Below are 15647 nucleotides of genomic sequence, written 5' to 3' on the forward strand. Positions count from 1 at the left end.
ATCGGAGGTGAGGGGGAAGGACAACAAACTCAACACAAAAATCAGTTAGAAATAAATTAGGTTAAATCTAGGTTTAAAAGTGTATAGCTCCCTTGGCTTCTTATTATCAGAAGGAAGAGTGTTCCAGAAGGCCGCAGAAGTGCATCTGAAAGTGCGTGATGAGGTGACGATTTTTGTTCAATGGCTAGCCAAAAACCGCCGCTGCTAGGGTGACCGGAGTTCACGTGATGGTTTATGCTCCTTGAGATTAGCGAGGTGATTGTGGTTAATTTGTGGCAAGCACTTTGTGGTCAATGGGGGAGGGGGCAAGCGAGGATTTTTTGTTTTGTCATGCATTGTGTCGGTACACTGTACAGAGGATGTACACGTGCGACTCATTCACTGCGTGTGACGACAGTGTGAGGGTCTTGTGTGGCCTTCGGTCAGCTGTGTTCTATTGGCCGCATTGCCCTTGCAGTCAAGGGATTCGCTGTGGTCTAAACGTCAGTTCCAAAATAGTTACGATGTAATGATTAACTCACCACCCAACTCCACACCTGCTTTTCAGTATATATTTTTTGTTATACTCCATCGCTTTAAACAGCAATATTTCTTGAAGAATGCCAATTGCTCAAAATGTAAATCGTCCAAAGACATTCTAAAATGTAAGCCGTTAACTTTAACTAGCCTTGTATTTCATTCCATACATTTTCTGAATCGGCACATTTATACCAACACAGTATAATAATTGTTTACATTATTTTAGGTGATTTCATGGCCTTTTAGAAATGTATCCTTATGGCAGTACCCTGGGGTATCAAGTAATATAAAATGGCCGAGGCAATTAAATATTTTTTCCAGAGGTGTATTTAACTCTGCGACTGGGCTACCAATCAATCCTAAATCAGTGCTACTCCGCGATGTGGAAACGCAGCGAGGACGATTGCGCTGAATCCTTGAACGCTCGTATGCACCATAGTGCATGGTGTACAGCTCGTCGAGATGAGTCGATTGCCGCATTACCGACCATCAAGAGACTAAAAATTACTGTATCACGGACATTATGCGAGAGCCGGGGTGCTATGGTACCTCGGGGTACCGCCATAAGGTTCAATTGTGTTTTTTTACGTGTGTTATTTCGACCCACTCTGTATGTTTGGAAATGTCTTTGCTGATTTGCCATGTATTTTACTTACTCCTTCATCGTTTGCAACTCTTCCTTCCCTTTTCCCATCGCAGTTCAGAAAGACATTCCTCCGTCGGCGCTCACGCAGCACATATGCTGCATCGTCGGGACCATTCGCCTCGTGGCAGGTGAAGGGAGTCCCTTCCCTCGCCCCGAACGCTTCCACGGTGGCGAGATGTTAACTACCTCGCTTGATATACAGGAGGCCTTGGGTTCAATCCCGACCCTGTTGTTTGTATATTTGGAGTTTGCGTGTCTCTCTCCCCATAGTCGCATGGTTATTTCTCCGCGTCCTCCGGTTTTTCCCTCCACGTTTAGAAACAAGCGCTTAGAGAGTATTTGGCTGCAATAAATTTCCACATGATAAGCCACTTTGTTGAGTTATCATTTGTGATAGATCACTTCTGAAAAAGAGATATAGCTCAGTGGGCCTTGGCTGGTAAAAAAATAACTTGGTAATACAATTGTTCCCTTGAGAAGAGGCAAAACTCTTTTTTACACAGTTTTATTTAACTTGCTCTGTCTGTTGTTGTTGTCGTATCCTCAAATCTCGTAACTCAATTTTAACCCACTTCCCAATGTGGTATCGACTGCAAATTTCGTATAGTTACGTCTTACTGATGACAATACTATATTCTATCATTAAAAATAAAAAATAAAATTTTAAACCATCTTTTTTATATGTTATGTTTCGGCTTGGGTCTAATTGTCCACGCTCAACTGACGTTGGCTGTAAATCACCACGGTCCCTTACGTTATCGCAAGCCTCGGGGCCACTTCCTGGAGTCGTGAAGTTCTGCCATTACCAGTACGGTACATTTCATAAAAGCATGTTTTTAAAAAAAATTTCACTATAAATCCTTTATATGCGTGGCATCGGGGCGCCTAGAGTCCTCTCGTCCTCTGGCTTGAGATGGCTGCCACCTATGGGTCAGATGATTGTGTGCCAGCATTAACCAATTGGTAAATAAATATTTAAAAAAATTTCCCTAAACAGTGTAAAATTTTGGAAAAAAATTTTCACGAAAATTCATTGTCACGCTCAACGAGTCTGTGTGCAATATGTCAGCTCGATTGGATCACGGGAAGTGGGTTAAAAAAACGACCGAAAGATTTGCATGGTCCTAAGCAAGCAAGCAAGCGAACTTAATATAAAGGATTTAAAAAGTACTTTTAAATATGACTTATTTGGCAAACAATGCCAGAATATATCTGCGGGACCTTTTTTCGGGTATCAAAACGATGAAAAGATAAGAATAGGCTTTACCCTTTCTATCGAGCTATCATTTGTGGCCAGGTCGTTTTTGAAAAAAACAGCGAATAACTCAGTGGGCTTTTCCTGGTAAGACGATTTTTAAAATTTTATTTGTATATTTTTAAAAGTTATTTGTTTGTCTTTCCTAAACTTTGCCCTCTGACGGTGTTTTTGTATTGTTGTTGTAACATTCTGACACACCGCTAATGGACATCTGTGAAAGAGAGATTTATAGCTCTTTGGATTCCTCCAGTAAAATAAAGATTGTGATTCAATTTAAACAGCTGTTAAGATGTTCAAACACCAAATAGATATGATGCCATAATGTTATTGGAAGATCGTGGTCGAAGTACATGTCCCGATTTCCCGACTTGGCCACTCTTAATTGCGACAACGTGATGACGTCCGCCTCGCCAACAATGGGGCGATTCTCCAAAGGCGTTTTGGCCACTTCACCAAAGTGTGAATCTGGCCCAATGTGGCTGGGTGGCTCAGAGCTCAAAGCACTGAGATGGTACTGCTGAGATCCTGGGTTTGAATCTAGGTTTCAGTCGTCAATGATTAAACCAGGTTCTCAAGTGCAGTGAGTTAATGGTTTTAGCCTGGTTGCTAATGACTGCGCAAAAAAGCCTATTACGTTTGCTTAATATTGAACAAAGTACAACTCTGTCATGAGACAAATATTATTCTCATTGGCAGAGCTGCTATGGAATTGCTGCCCCTCCTTTTGCATGGACCAGAGATCACTTTATGAATGGATCTCACAGCTAGCTCTGTGATATTCGCTTTAGTGGGCCGATCTCGAATGTGAAGGATCATGCCTGTCTGCGAGAGATCCGAATGGACACAATGTCTCAAGACAAGACACCGTTGGCAAAATGGGGATATATCTGGAATGTGAATTTGGCACCATATCGCTTCTCACATAGTACCACCAGCATGGTGGCAGAGTGACGCAGTGGTAACACTTGTGCCTCGCAGAAACCCAGCTCCAAGAAGTTCCTGGGTTTGATTCCAGAATCAGTCACCTTTCTGTGTGGAGTCTCTAAGTTCTCCCCTGGTACTGCGTGGTTTTCTTCAGAGTTCTACAGTTTCCTGCCTTAGCTAAACGTGAACGTACAATGTAACTAGTATTGTCCAAACATCCCAATACTGTAAAATTACCTGTATGTCACTCAATTGAGATTAAACGAAAAAAATCGCCCCCCCACTGCAAAAACTTGGCAGTACACTCCTGAAAAAGAGCCTTGACACTCGGTGAGGATTTCCTTTGTAAATAAGCATCATAGCGCTATAAACCCGAGCAGCACCACCACCTTAATACTACGTATTGGTCGGTCTGCATATTTGGGCGCATATCAATACTGAGAATGCACAGAAAAGGATCAGTGGCACTTCAGCCGTTTTATTATTTGGAATGAAAGACCGGCCCTTCTCCCCCCACCGACAGGCATGTACTTGATTGTGGTGACCAAGAAGGAGAAGCAGGGCGAGATCTCGGGCCAGGCCATATGGAAGGCCGTGGAGTTTGACATCCTCTCCTACCAGAAGACCATCCTGCACCTGACGGATCTGCAGGTGTGGCCTTGCAAAACACTCCAGCTTTACCTTGTTTAAAGGGCGGCATGCAACAACTTAGGTGTGGGCATGACACCATCACTGTTAAGCAAACTTTAAATTCATGCTGACCGCTCACTAGAATGTGTAAAGGGCACACGAAATCTTTGCTAATGCAAAACATTTCAGCATTTCCTGAAGAAGTGTATTGTGGTTCTCTTGTCTTTTTGAGCAAATGTTACCAATTGGCAGGTGCAGTTGGTTACATTTACTCAAATTTATGTCAATTGTCACCCTCTTCCTGTTGCAGCAAACCGCCACTGGTGTTAAATATTGCCGCCAACATTTTTGCCTTGACCATGAGAATTTCGTTTGGAGACTTGAGCCTTCAGGCCTCCTCTGTCCCTCTCCAACGTTATGGGCTGAGGGTCAGAACTCCTCCAATCCATGATGAGTAGGGATCCGATCTGCGTGGCCACCCTCCTGCTTTGCGCCCTCTGCTCACCTCCCCTCTGGCGCTCCCTCTGCGTCTCCAGGCTCAGGATAACAAGACGCTGCTGATGATGCTGCGCGGCGTCCTGCACACGGAGAGCTTCTTCTTCTCCTGCACATTCGACCTGACGCACAGCCTGCAGCGCCTGGCCAACACCAGCCCCGACTTCCACGAGATGTCCCTCTGCGAGCGGGTGCCCCACCGCATGTCATCCCCGCACACACAACCTCGCCTCAACCTCACCACAACCTCACCACCGCCGCACCACAATCTGCACAAAATTGCACCACGTACCACGCACACAACTTCACCGCAAACCACACCGCGAACCACACCGCAAACTGCCCCTTTAAGCTGGTAGACTGCTATCACGACCATCCTGGATCATTCTCAGTTTTGATGCGTCCCGGCTGACAACTGACTTTAAATCGGGTGCCTAGTTTATTATGCCCACTACATGTGCGTGTCCTGGATGCGAGTATTGTTTTTTGTTAAGCATCCTTTTTAAGTCGCCCCTTGCCGTGCCCGTCATCCCCGTTGACCCCGTGTGCACGCCAGGCCGACCAGCGGTTCGTGTGGAATGGTCACCTGCTGCGGGAGTTGCTCACCGTCCCGGAGCTGCACCGCTTTGCCGTGCCGCTCATTCACGGCTGTATCCTTTCTGTTTGCCACATGGCAGCGCCACGTTGGCCACGAGTTCCGGCCGTGGGAGCATCATACCACAGTTAAACTCTCGCCTACTGCACGCACGAGCAGTTGGGCGGGCACATTAGCCAGCGCCGGGCAACCATGCGGTGGCCAAAGTCGTGTGCTTCTGGTAAAATCTCATCAACCACTGGATTAAAGGTGAATCAAGTGAACATAAAACGAACTATAAACTTTAATATTTGTTACCAGGTAAGGCCCACTGAGCTATTTCACTCTTCTTCAGAAGCGACCTGACCACAAATGGTAGTTCAATGAAGTCGCATATTGCATGGAAATTTATAGCATCGAAATCAAGTGGCACCCAACATTTAACATGATGTTTTATGCCACCTCTGGTGACCAACTTAAAACCATCAGCTCGCTGAACATGAGAACTCCGTTTAATCATGGCCATCTATTAGTGAGTCAGTGGGTCTCTGTGGTCTGTATGTTTGCGCCCCACCAGCATTCTATTATGTCGGTAATCAAATATTTTTTTGTAGCCTAATTTAAATAAGTTTAGCATGACCTGTCCTTTTGGTTTTTATCTGCGATATTCATCACCACCTGCCTCCCATCCCCAATCACCATGGATAATAGCGAGTTGACTAATTTATCCATTTTAAAATGGGAAATTTAAATGTTTTCACGTGCGGTCAGGCACGTGGGGCTCGTGCGCAAATTAACAATTAACTGAAGAGTCGGCACTTGACACCAGGTAGCTCCAACTTTAGTCTGCCGAGCGCGTGTTGGATGTGACCCTCGCTGTAACGAGCGCGTGTTGACCGTGACCTTGGTCTGCAGGAACGGCTGTACTCTTTTAAGTAGCTTGTTGGAGACTTTTTGTCATATAGTATGCGCACGTAACAGCCACAACAATGCAAATTAAATACTCTTCATTTAACCCAATAGATAAAACCCAGAGCCTGCATAAGAATTTCGACGGCGCTCATGCTTGCTTGGGTTTTAATTGGCCAGCCGTGCCGGTAATTGGATGCGTTTCTTAAATGTGAATTAATCTTCTGACGGGTTATGCCCGGATGCCCACCGTTGTGTATTGTTCCTACGCTGGACTTGCAATCCAGAGGTCGCTGTTCTCTATCTCCCGACTAGGCAGCTGAAGCGATGGGCAACATTCTTAAATCCTTCCGCCTCTGCTCAAACCAGCAGTGTAAATCGGTATTATGCGGTTGACTGGCAGGTTATGTGTAAGGGGGAGTAAAGATTGGATGCTCCCAGCTCTTCCAAGATGTCTAGCCGAGCGTGCAAGAGTAGGCCAAACAGAGCTGCTCGACGGGCTCTCCAGAGCTCCCTGTCGTGAAGGCTTTTCTGCTGGGGGTGGCGTGAAAGGAGTAATTTCAGGGCAGCATCTGTACCTGAAAACAGGGTTTGTTTAACAGCGAGGAAGTGCTTGGACGCGGTGGTGGCGACGGGAGGGCGGTGGTCAGAGGGCGGGGGATATGGCTGGGCCAGTCTCGTTGGCGACGTGGCACGGAGAGTGGTCTCCTTGACGGCGCCGCCCCCAGTCCTGTCCGTCAAGGCGTGCGTCGTCAACGGGAAGGTGTTCGACTGGATCCTCATCTCGCGCCGCAGCTGCTACCGCGCCGGCGTTCGCTACTACCTGAGAGGCGAGGCGCGGTTGTTGTCCTTTGGGGAAAGTCGTGCCGCAAGAAACGTTTCTATTGGATTGCGTGCGAGTGCGCGAGTGGGCTAGCGCATTAGTCAGCGCCGGGCGACCGTGTGTGTGATGGTGTTACCGGCAGCCAGGGTCGCGTGCTTCAGATCAAATCTCATCAATAACCGGATTGAATGGGAATCAAGTGAACATAAAACTAAACTAGTAAAATTTTTTTTATTTTACCAGGTAAGGCCCACTGAGCTATAAAGCTCCTTTTCAGAAGAGACCTGTCCACAAATTATAGCCCAATGAAGTGGCTTTATGTGTGGAAATGTATAGCAGCCAAATACTCTAAACGGATGTTGATTCTCAATGTGGAGGTAAAAACCGGAGGACCTGGAAGAAAAATCCACGCGACCATAGGGAGACCATCAAAACTCCAAATATACAGGCGTCAGGGTTGGGATCGAACCCACGACCTCCTGCATACTTGGCGAGGGAGTTAACATCTCGCCACCACGACACATTTTCCATGTGCATAGAATGGTCATGTAGAACGTCGGTGTGGTGTCGTGGGTTGTGTCGACAACGAACGACCAATCCGCGATGCCCACCGGTGCCTTTGCCTGGGCCGGGGGACAGTGGAGCCGGTAGGCAAACCTGGTGAGGCACAGGCCTCGCCTCCCATCAACACCTCCGTTTTTGAATTCAAGCGACTTATTCGAGGTGTCTGTGACACTCAACGGGGATTAAAAGCAAATAGAAGTACCCCTAACCCACTCAATATATGTGAACAAATTAGTTGGTGATACGGTGCTATCAGTGGTGCATGAGCACAAATAACAACTCGACACGTCCACCAATAACACTGGCCTGACGAGGAAAATTAATAGGCGGCGTTTTTGGGCGATGGGATATTTCATAGGACATCATTTAAAGACGCTACATTACCCTGAAATTACACCGATTATATACGTAGGCAACGTTATTGGTTTTTACTTTCAGTATATATATAAAATGTGCTTGTTGTGGGGCATTGAAGCTGCTCAGCTGATCGGTGAGATTAAGACGCCGACAACCCGAGTTGATGCCGACCGCTCCGCTGTGACAATGAAGAGCGGTGCTGGTTTGTTCCGAGCGGGCGGAATTAGCCTGGCTCGTGGTGGCGTCGAGGTGCGTCGAGGCGACGGCGATGCCGGCGTCATTGGGGTCGACCTTGGGCCCAGAGTCGTCCGGCTCTCAGCGTTTATGATCGTCTCGTCCCCCCCCCCCTCCCCCGCTTGGCAGGCATCGACCAAGAGGGGCACGCGGCAAACTTTGTGGAGACGGAGCAGATTGTGTTCTACGGCGGCAACAAGGCTTCCTTTGTGCAGGTTGGGGTTGAATTCCCACTTCCCAGCCAACCCCCATGATCACGCACACACAGTGTTCATGCAACACGCACCAGACACAAACACGCACACTCGCTCACACATTCCACGCATCTGGCACACACCAGTTGCACTCACACACGCACAGTGCTCATACAACATGCACGCCAGATACCAATACCCGCCATTTGCCACCAAGTGACGGTGACATCACCACGGCGCATGGGCCAGGCAAAGTTCACTTTGAGGCCACTTGAAGTGTCGAAGGCTCGCTCACACTCACACATACCATACACCCGGCACATGCCAGTTTCACACAAACACTGTTCATACAACACACACACTCGGTCACACATACCACACATCTGGCACACACCAGTCTCACACTCGCCCAGATAGAATCCTCCACACTCCAAACTTCACCACAGACTTCCCGCTCTATCTCAGCATCCCGAGGGTTCCGCAGATTGCATTCCACAACCCTCCCCTTCCCCCCCCATCTTGTTGAACTTGCAACAGATTTAGTGGGGGGGCGGGGAGCGGGCAGGGGGGTGTCAGATGGCCACGCTCGTTTGTGATGTCACGTTAGTAGTTCCCCAGGTGTTACATTCTGTCTGCACGACTCATCCGTTGCTGCCATGCGAGCCTATCCCCCGCTCCCAGGTTTACTATTATTTGTCCCCCCCCCTCTGTAAATTAAGTTTAATTAAACACAATTAGGCTCGTTAGCTTCTGGTGCGGAAAAAATTCAGACAAAATTTAAGCAATTTGTAACCATTAGAGACGATGTAATTGTGATGCGAATTGTGGTTTTGGTGGCTTCTGTTGCTGATGGGGCTGCATATTTGTGGCTTGAATGCCACTGTTGATGGCAGCACTGATATTGTTGCTGTGGTTGTTGCTCGCAATGCAGCGCTCGCTTAGTGATGGTGATGTTGACACGGGTGATTGTCAATGTTGCTCGTCACTCCTGCTGTTGACATGGCGACGTTGATGGGGGATGATGTTGGCGATGGTTGCGTGTGTGTACTTGTGTACGTGTGGTGCTGGCCACCAACCCCCTTTGTGTGCCGTTCCGGCCTTCATAGGTGATGCTTGCTAACACCACTTGCCACAAAAGTCCGTTAAGGCTGTACGGGGGATTTTTGTTTTTGTACAATGCAGACGCGCGGATCTATGCCTTTCTACTGGTCTCAGCGCCCAGATCTCAAGTACAAACCTCGACCCCAGATCAGCACCTCCCTCAACCACGTGAGTCACCCCCTTCCATTCAGGGTCGTTCGCGTGCTAGATTTGCTTACGCCAGTATTCTTCACTGCAAGGCCCGCGGGTCACTAGCGGCCCCTGGTGCCCTTTAGTGCGGCCCCCCAACAATATACACAAATGTTAAAACACGCCCCAATCATCGTGCTGTCACAAACCCCAACAATGGTTTAAAATGTGTGGCGGCCCTCACACGCTGATGATGTTTTACCGGCAAAAGTGCCCCCCCCACCAAAAAAAACGAGTGAAGGACACCGGTTTTCGTGCACCGAAGCAGGTGCTCGATTCAGACTTGAGCTGACCCTGGTGTGATGCCAGGTGAGTCGAGGTCAGAACACTGAGCTGGCAAAGCTGAGATCCTGGGTGGGTTCAAGTCCACGCACCTCCCTCTGATTCAACCGGATTCTCGAGTGCAGCGAGTCGATCGTCAATGACCGCACAAAAACTAAATGCGATCCAGTTACATTAAACACGTTGGCTCGGATTTCGCGATCATCACATTCACCAATAACCGTGCTGTCTGAAAAGCGGGGAAATAAACTATCAAATTGGTTACATTTTGAGCATTGGGCTTTTCTTTCATAGCACGTGTTGTTGATGATTGCGTTGAGTTTTTGTTATTTGAGGCACCACTCCCAATGTGGTATAACCAAATAATTTGTTTATAAATAAATATAATTTATATAGCTTACCAACGAATTATAAAATAGCCGGCCGGGAGGTGGGGGTGGGGGGGTTGGGTGGGTGAGGGGGGTCAGGGTTGTGTGGGTGGGGGGGGTTGGATGGGTGGGGTTGGGTGGGTGGGGTTGGGTGGGTGGGGTGTTGGGGGGGTCAGGGGGGTGTTGGGGTGGTGGCCATCTGTGATGATCATATGATTTGCTTACTCGGCTGCCCATGATATGAAAAATTGCATTTTTCAGAAGGTGCCGATCGGTAATGTATCGAGTGAGAGTGTGGCAGGGCAGGTCATAGGGCAGAAAATCTATGTAAAAATAATAATAATATATCCAAGGTGATTTATATTTCAAATCTATGTTTAATACGAAAAAGGTTAAAATGTCACTTGCTCAAGGGGTTGGCGTCCTCCGTGTGCTTTTGTCTCCCACAGCTGGATGGGTTCCAGAGGCACTTTGACAGCCAGATGGTGAGCTACGGCAAACAGATCGTGGTTAACCTGGTAAGACTGCTGGGTTGGTTCACTCACCAACCCGCTCACTCACCCATCCGCTCGTCCACACTCACCCACCCGCTCACCTACTCGCTCACCTACTCGCTCACCCACCTGCTCAACCACCCGCTCCACCACCCGCGCACCCACCTGCACATCTGGCCTCCTACTCTAGTACATGCTTGCTTGTTCCCGCAAACCCATCCAACCAATTCCACCCACCAGAACCAATCCACCCACCCACCCACGCACGCACCCAACCACGCACGCACCCACCCATGCACACGCTCACCCAATTACCCAGTTGCCCGCCCACCCTTCTGTTCGCCCGCCTGCTCGCTAGTTCTCGTGCAACTCGCTCCACGTTCGCTTGCTCGCCCACGCGGTCGCCCCGCTCGCCCAATCACCCTGCCGCGGGGGGCGGAATCTCCACTTCACGTGCGATTACGAAGGCACTTTCATCGTGGCTGATGTGTGGCATGTGCACTCGATAATAAATGCAAGGAAAAAAAAGAGCGATGTTCTTTTTGTACTGATGCTCAGGTCAATTCAGGTCAGTTCAAGTTAATGAGAGAGCCCGTTCAGGTATGAGCTCAGTTTTGCTTGGAGACCTTGAGTAGTCATTGTCATCATCTTAATCAGCATCAATCATTGTCTCCCCACTGCTGGATGAAGGCCTCCACAAGTTGGCTCCATCTGTCACGGTCCTTCGATGCCACAATCCCATCTCACTCCTGCACATGGGTTACATTTCATCGCTCTGTCTCTTCAGTGGGTGTCATCTCGGTTCCATTCCCTCCTTTACCTACTGCTTCATTGCCAGTCCTCATGTTGGTAACCATCACCCCATCCAGCCGTGTTGTCCTGTCCCAGCCCGCTGGATGATTTTCTCTCTCTGTTTTTAATTCGTTGAAAATGTGCTCTCTTTCCCGTGTTTTCATACAATATTAAAGCAACCATTATTGCAAACATATACTTTTGCGAGTTAGTGTTACCCGGCTCGGCAATACGTTACGTGTTATTAGCCTTGATTCATCTTCATGTAATTTAGTATTGCATTACTCCAGCAGGCGTTTTTATGATTTAGCATTTGTCTTGCGGGAGTTGGATATTAACTTTTGTTGATTTAACATCAGCCTGGTAAGCTAAGGAGGTAGGGGGAGGTGTGGAGGTGGTGGGGAGTGGAAGGGTGGGGGCATGGGGGAGGGGCGCACGTAGGGAGTGTGTGTGCGGTGTACGGGCGTAGCGCATTATTTGCAATCCAAAGGTCGCCCACTGGTTCGATTCCATCTCTCAACCGCCTCTGTCCACCTAGCAGTACAAGTAGGTTTGTCGATCGGCGGGTTGTATGTGGTGGGAGAAAATGTGGATACTCTCACCTCTTCCAAGACGTCAGACCAGTATGAAAGAGTAGGCCAAATACCCTTCCAGAGGGGGGCTCTCTAGAGCGCCCGCTGTTAGCGGAAGCCCTTCCGACAGCGGTGGTGTGAGCAAGCAATTGCAGGGCTCCGCCTTTACCTCCTGTGACCCCCGTTGTCAAGAATCTCATGAGTCGGTGGAAAATGCCCAAGGCTCGGAGAACCAAACGACTTCACGGTGAGGTCCAGAAGGATTTATGACTCAATAAAAGATTGAGTTTCAATAGAGAGAGGGAAGATATTAAAAATAGTTTTACTTTTTCCAGGAAGAACCTTCCTGAGTGCCAATAGGCACTCATTCAGGAGGATCCTGCTACCTTGGGGTGTTTGGCCAATTCCTATTTAAGGATATTTTTTTTTGCAAGTGGAAGAATGGCAGAATAACCGGAGAAAATTGAAACGTACAGGGGGGATAACACTCTGAGGTCTAGTACACATGTTCACGAACCCGCTCGCTGTACATGTGGGAGTTTCACACGCCTACACGATCTACCAACCTCACCGAGGGTCAATTATAATTCCAATCAGAGCGGCATTATTATCTGTGAGGACAGATGAAATTACACCGTGATTGCAATTCATTACAAATGACACGATCATATCCTTTTTTTTTACAAAGCTGTAATAGATAAGAGGGTAATACTTTATATATTTTTTTATAATTGAACAAAGTTGTTAGAAGAGCTTGGAAAAGAGATGATGATGATTGGGATGGAATTCCAAAGTGGAGTAGCGCGAGGGAAGAAGCAGAAATAGAATTGAGGTGACCTGCCGTGTGGTGAGTGGGCGAGTCGTTGGGGGAGTGAGTGCTTGATTAGGTGAGTGCACGAGTGAGTTAACGAGTGGATATGTGGGTGGGTGAGTGAGTGGGTGAGCGAGCGAGTGTGTTGTTGTGGTGCTGGCCTGGGCCTCACCTAGGTCGACTCGGCCTCAAATGAGTACCTGGTGCGGTGTGTAAAAATCATCACCACTGGGGAGACAAAGGCGGTCGGGCGTGTACCGTGCCAGCCTTCATAGGTGTTCACTAAAAGCACTTGCCCCAAAAGTCTGTTAAGTCTATGAGGGGGACCTTTGTATTTGTCTTTGTTGTGACCTACAGTGTGGTGGTTGATCGCAGTATGGATGAGACGATCCCACACTGCCTCCTGCACCTCCGATTCGCACACCGTGCATCAGCTGACCCTACGCTGCTCCCTGCACCGCTGATTCACAGAGCATGGATCAGCTGATCCCACACTGCTCCCTGCACCGCTGATTCACAGAACATGGATCAGCTTATCCCAAGCTGCCTCCCGCACCTCCGATTCACAGAGCATGGGTCAGCGGGCAATGTCACCGAGTTCAACCCAGCCTCCACGGAGGCCACTGAGTGGCTTCATAACCTCGACATACAAAGCAGAAGAGCATGACAAACGCTTTTAAGTAAAACAAGTTTTGAAAATATTGCATAGGCAAGGATTATGCAACGCTTTCCACCCTGGTTTTCATCTGTGCACGTGTTTAACGAGCAGTATGAAAGCTGACGGGTATCTGGCAGGAAAGAAAATACTCCTTTGCATATATCCGACAAGTAGTCTACATGGGAAAACTTCATTCATAATTTATGCTAACACTCAAATTTTTTTGCTGTGATTCTTTGATCAACGTGGCCGGATTTTAATTGGACGATATCCCTAATGGGGCTGCAGCTCTACACAACAGCTTTGTCCCACCCCTCCCCTTCGTCACAGATGGACGGGCCGACAGACAGACGGAGCTAATGAGCCAATGGCCAAAGGCTTTCATCCTTCGTTCGGAAGCGTAAAAAATCTGCCATCCGACTCATCGCCCCGGCTACTTGGCTGCATGTCCTGGCTCTGGTGAATAACCATGGCTCCTGGGTATGCGGTTTCCCCCCACCCCTCACCCTCCAAGGTGGACCACAAGGGCTCGGAGAAGAGGCTGGAGGAGGCATTTGCGGCGCTGACCAAGCGTCTGGGCAGCGATTGGATCCAGTGAGCGAACCGCCCTTCCTGCTACCCTTAGGCTATCTCGTTCTCTCCCCCATTCTCTCTTTCTCCCTCGACCTTCTCTTTCCCTCATGTGCTCTCCGTATCGCCGTGTCTCCCCCCCCGTACCCCCTCTCTCTCGGTTTCCTTCTCTCTCCTCCCCCATCTCTGTTTCATCTTTACTTTTTCTTTCATTTTCTCTCTGCCTCTTGCCCAACCCTCTCTCTCCCCCACCATTTCTCTCCCCCTTGGTGCCTTCTCTTTGCTCTCTCTGTCTCACTCTGTCCGTATCCCTCTCTCGTGTTCTCTCTGTTGCTCTCTCTCCCTTTCTCCCTATTGTCCTCACTTTTTTTACTTTTCTTTCTCTGCCTTTGCTCTCTCTGGTACCGTCTTCCCAACTTTCTCTCTCTGTTCACTTTCCCTTGTTCTACGTTCTTCTCTCCTTAAACAATTCCCAGACGTGAAAATCAAATCGGTTTCATAGGATCTCGGACTGCACAAACTAATGTGTTGGTGTATTTGGAACAGCGTGTGTTCTTGGTGGGAGCACAATGGTTAGCGCACTGCATTGTCTAACTCAGTGGTTCTTAACCTTTCCGTCAGCCCTTCGGTTCTCAATCATTAAAACATTTATAATGTTAATAAGTAGATAGCGTTTGATGAAACAAATTAGTTTAATTTGGGTTTTGATGATTTACCTTCTAAAGAAATCTGGCCATGTCTTGGCACCTCCAAAAAGGGCATCTCGCACTCCCAGGGGGTGCGTGCACCCCAGGTAAAGAACTCGACTGGTCTAATCGAATAAAATTATTTACTTTCGGCATCGATTCATGGCCGCATCCAACATCGGCGATGAATATCCGAACCGGTCCTGGGCCTCCCCCTAGGTCAACTCTTCCTAAAATGAGTACCTGGTGCGGCGGTGTGTAACCATGGATACTGGCATCAGGCAGCATGCGTGGCGCCGGCCACACACCCACTCGCCTTACCGCGTCAGACTTCGTAGGTTAGCTACGCGGGTGGCATGTAACCCAGTGTACTGTGGAGGCGAGGGTCGGTGGATCGCCGCACAAATGTTGTGAAACTCCCTTCCCGTGGCCGTTGAGGAGGTGCCATACACCTGGCTGGTTCGGACAATGCGCTCCAACAAGTGGACTTATCGCCATCTGTTTTCATCTATACGACGATAGGGCGTTGCCCCATAGCACGCGTGGGTTTTTTTTCTGGGTGCTCCGGCTTCCTTCCGCTTCCTTCCGCTTGTTTAAACACAGCTCATCATTAATTGTCTGAAAACATCTTAAAATAAAACCCCAATGTAGCAGCAGCAGAACTCTACTGAAGAAGAGTCTGACAACTTGGCATGGCTTGCCTGGATAAATAAATAAATGATTATTTTTACAACTTATCATGGACACCTCTGGCTCGAACAGTCCCTTTGGCTAAAGTAAAGGATGCTCTTTGTGTGTATATATGTTGAACTTATTTTGCACTGTATGTAGCCAACCGTGATAATCGGAGGTGTTTGCACGCATGTGTATGTGTACGTGTGTACGTATGTTTGCGCATGTGTGCATGCGTGTGTTGTAGGGGCAAGTGCTGTTAGCGAGCACCTATGCAGGCTGGAATGGTACTCGAGGGGGTGGGTGGCCAACACCACGCCCAGCC

At 48.4% G+C, this 15647-nt stretch overlaps 1 protein-coding gene across 1 annotated transcript in view; it reads left to right on the forward strand.

The window, feature by feature from the left end:
* The window catches only part of SACM1L (SAC1 like phosphatidylinositide phosphatase), a 59911-nt gene that overhangs the window by 3434 nt on the left and 40830 nt on the right, over positions 1–15647 (forward strand). Inside the window, exons 3-11 of the mRNA XM_061548306.1 lie at positions 1219–1293; positions 3871–3998; positions 4514–4663; positions 5029–5122; positions 6684–6785; positions 8063–8148; positions 9310–9396; positions 10517–10585; positions 13909–13988. Of these exons, the coding sequence (XP_061404290.1) occupies positions 1219–1293; positions 3871–3998; positions 4514–4663; positions 5029–5122; positions 6684–6785; positions 8063–8148; positions 9310–9396; positions 10517–10585; positions 13909–13988 (871 nt within the window). The remainder of the gene's footprint in view (positions 1–1218; positions 1294–3870; positions 3999–4513; positions 4664–5028; positions 5123–6683; positions 6786–8062; positions 8149–9309; positions 9397–10516; positions 10586–13908; positions 13989–15647) is intronic.

This window comes from Lethenteron reissneri, chromosome 9 (assembly GCF_015708825.2).
Source record: "Lethenteron reissneri isolate LAM-NWPU_2019-01 chromosome 9, ASM1570882v1, whole genome shotgun sequence".
In the NCBI taxonomy this organism is placed as follows: domain Eukaryota; kingdom Metazoa; phylum Chordata; class Hyperoartia; order Petromyzontiformes; family Petromyzontidae; genus Lethenteron; species Lethenteron reissneri.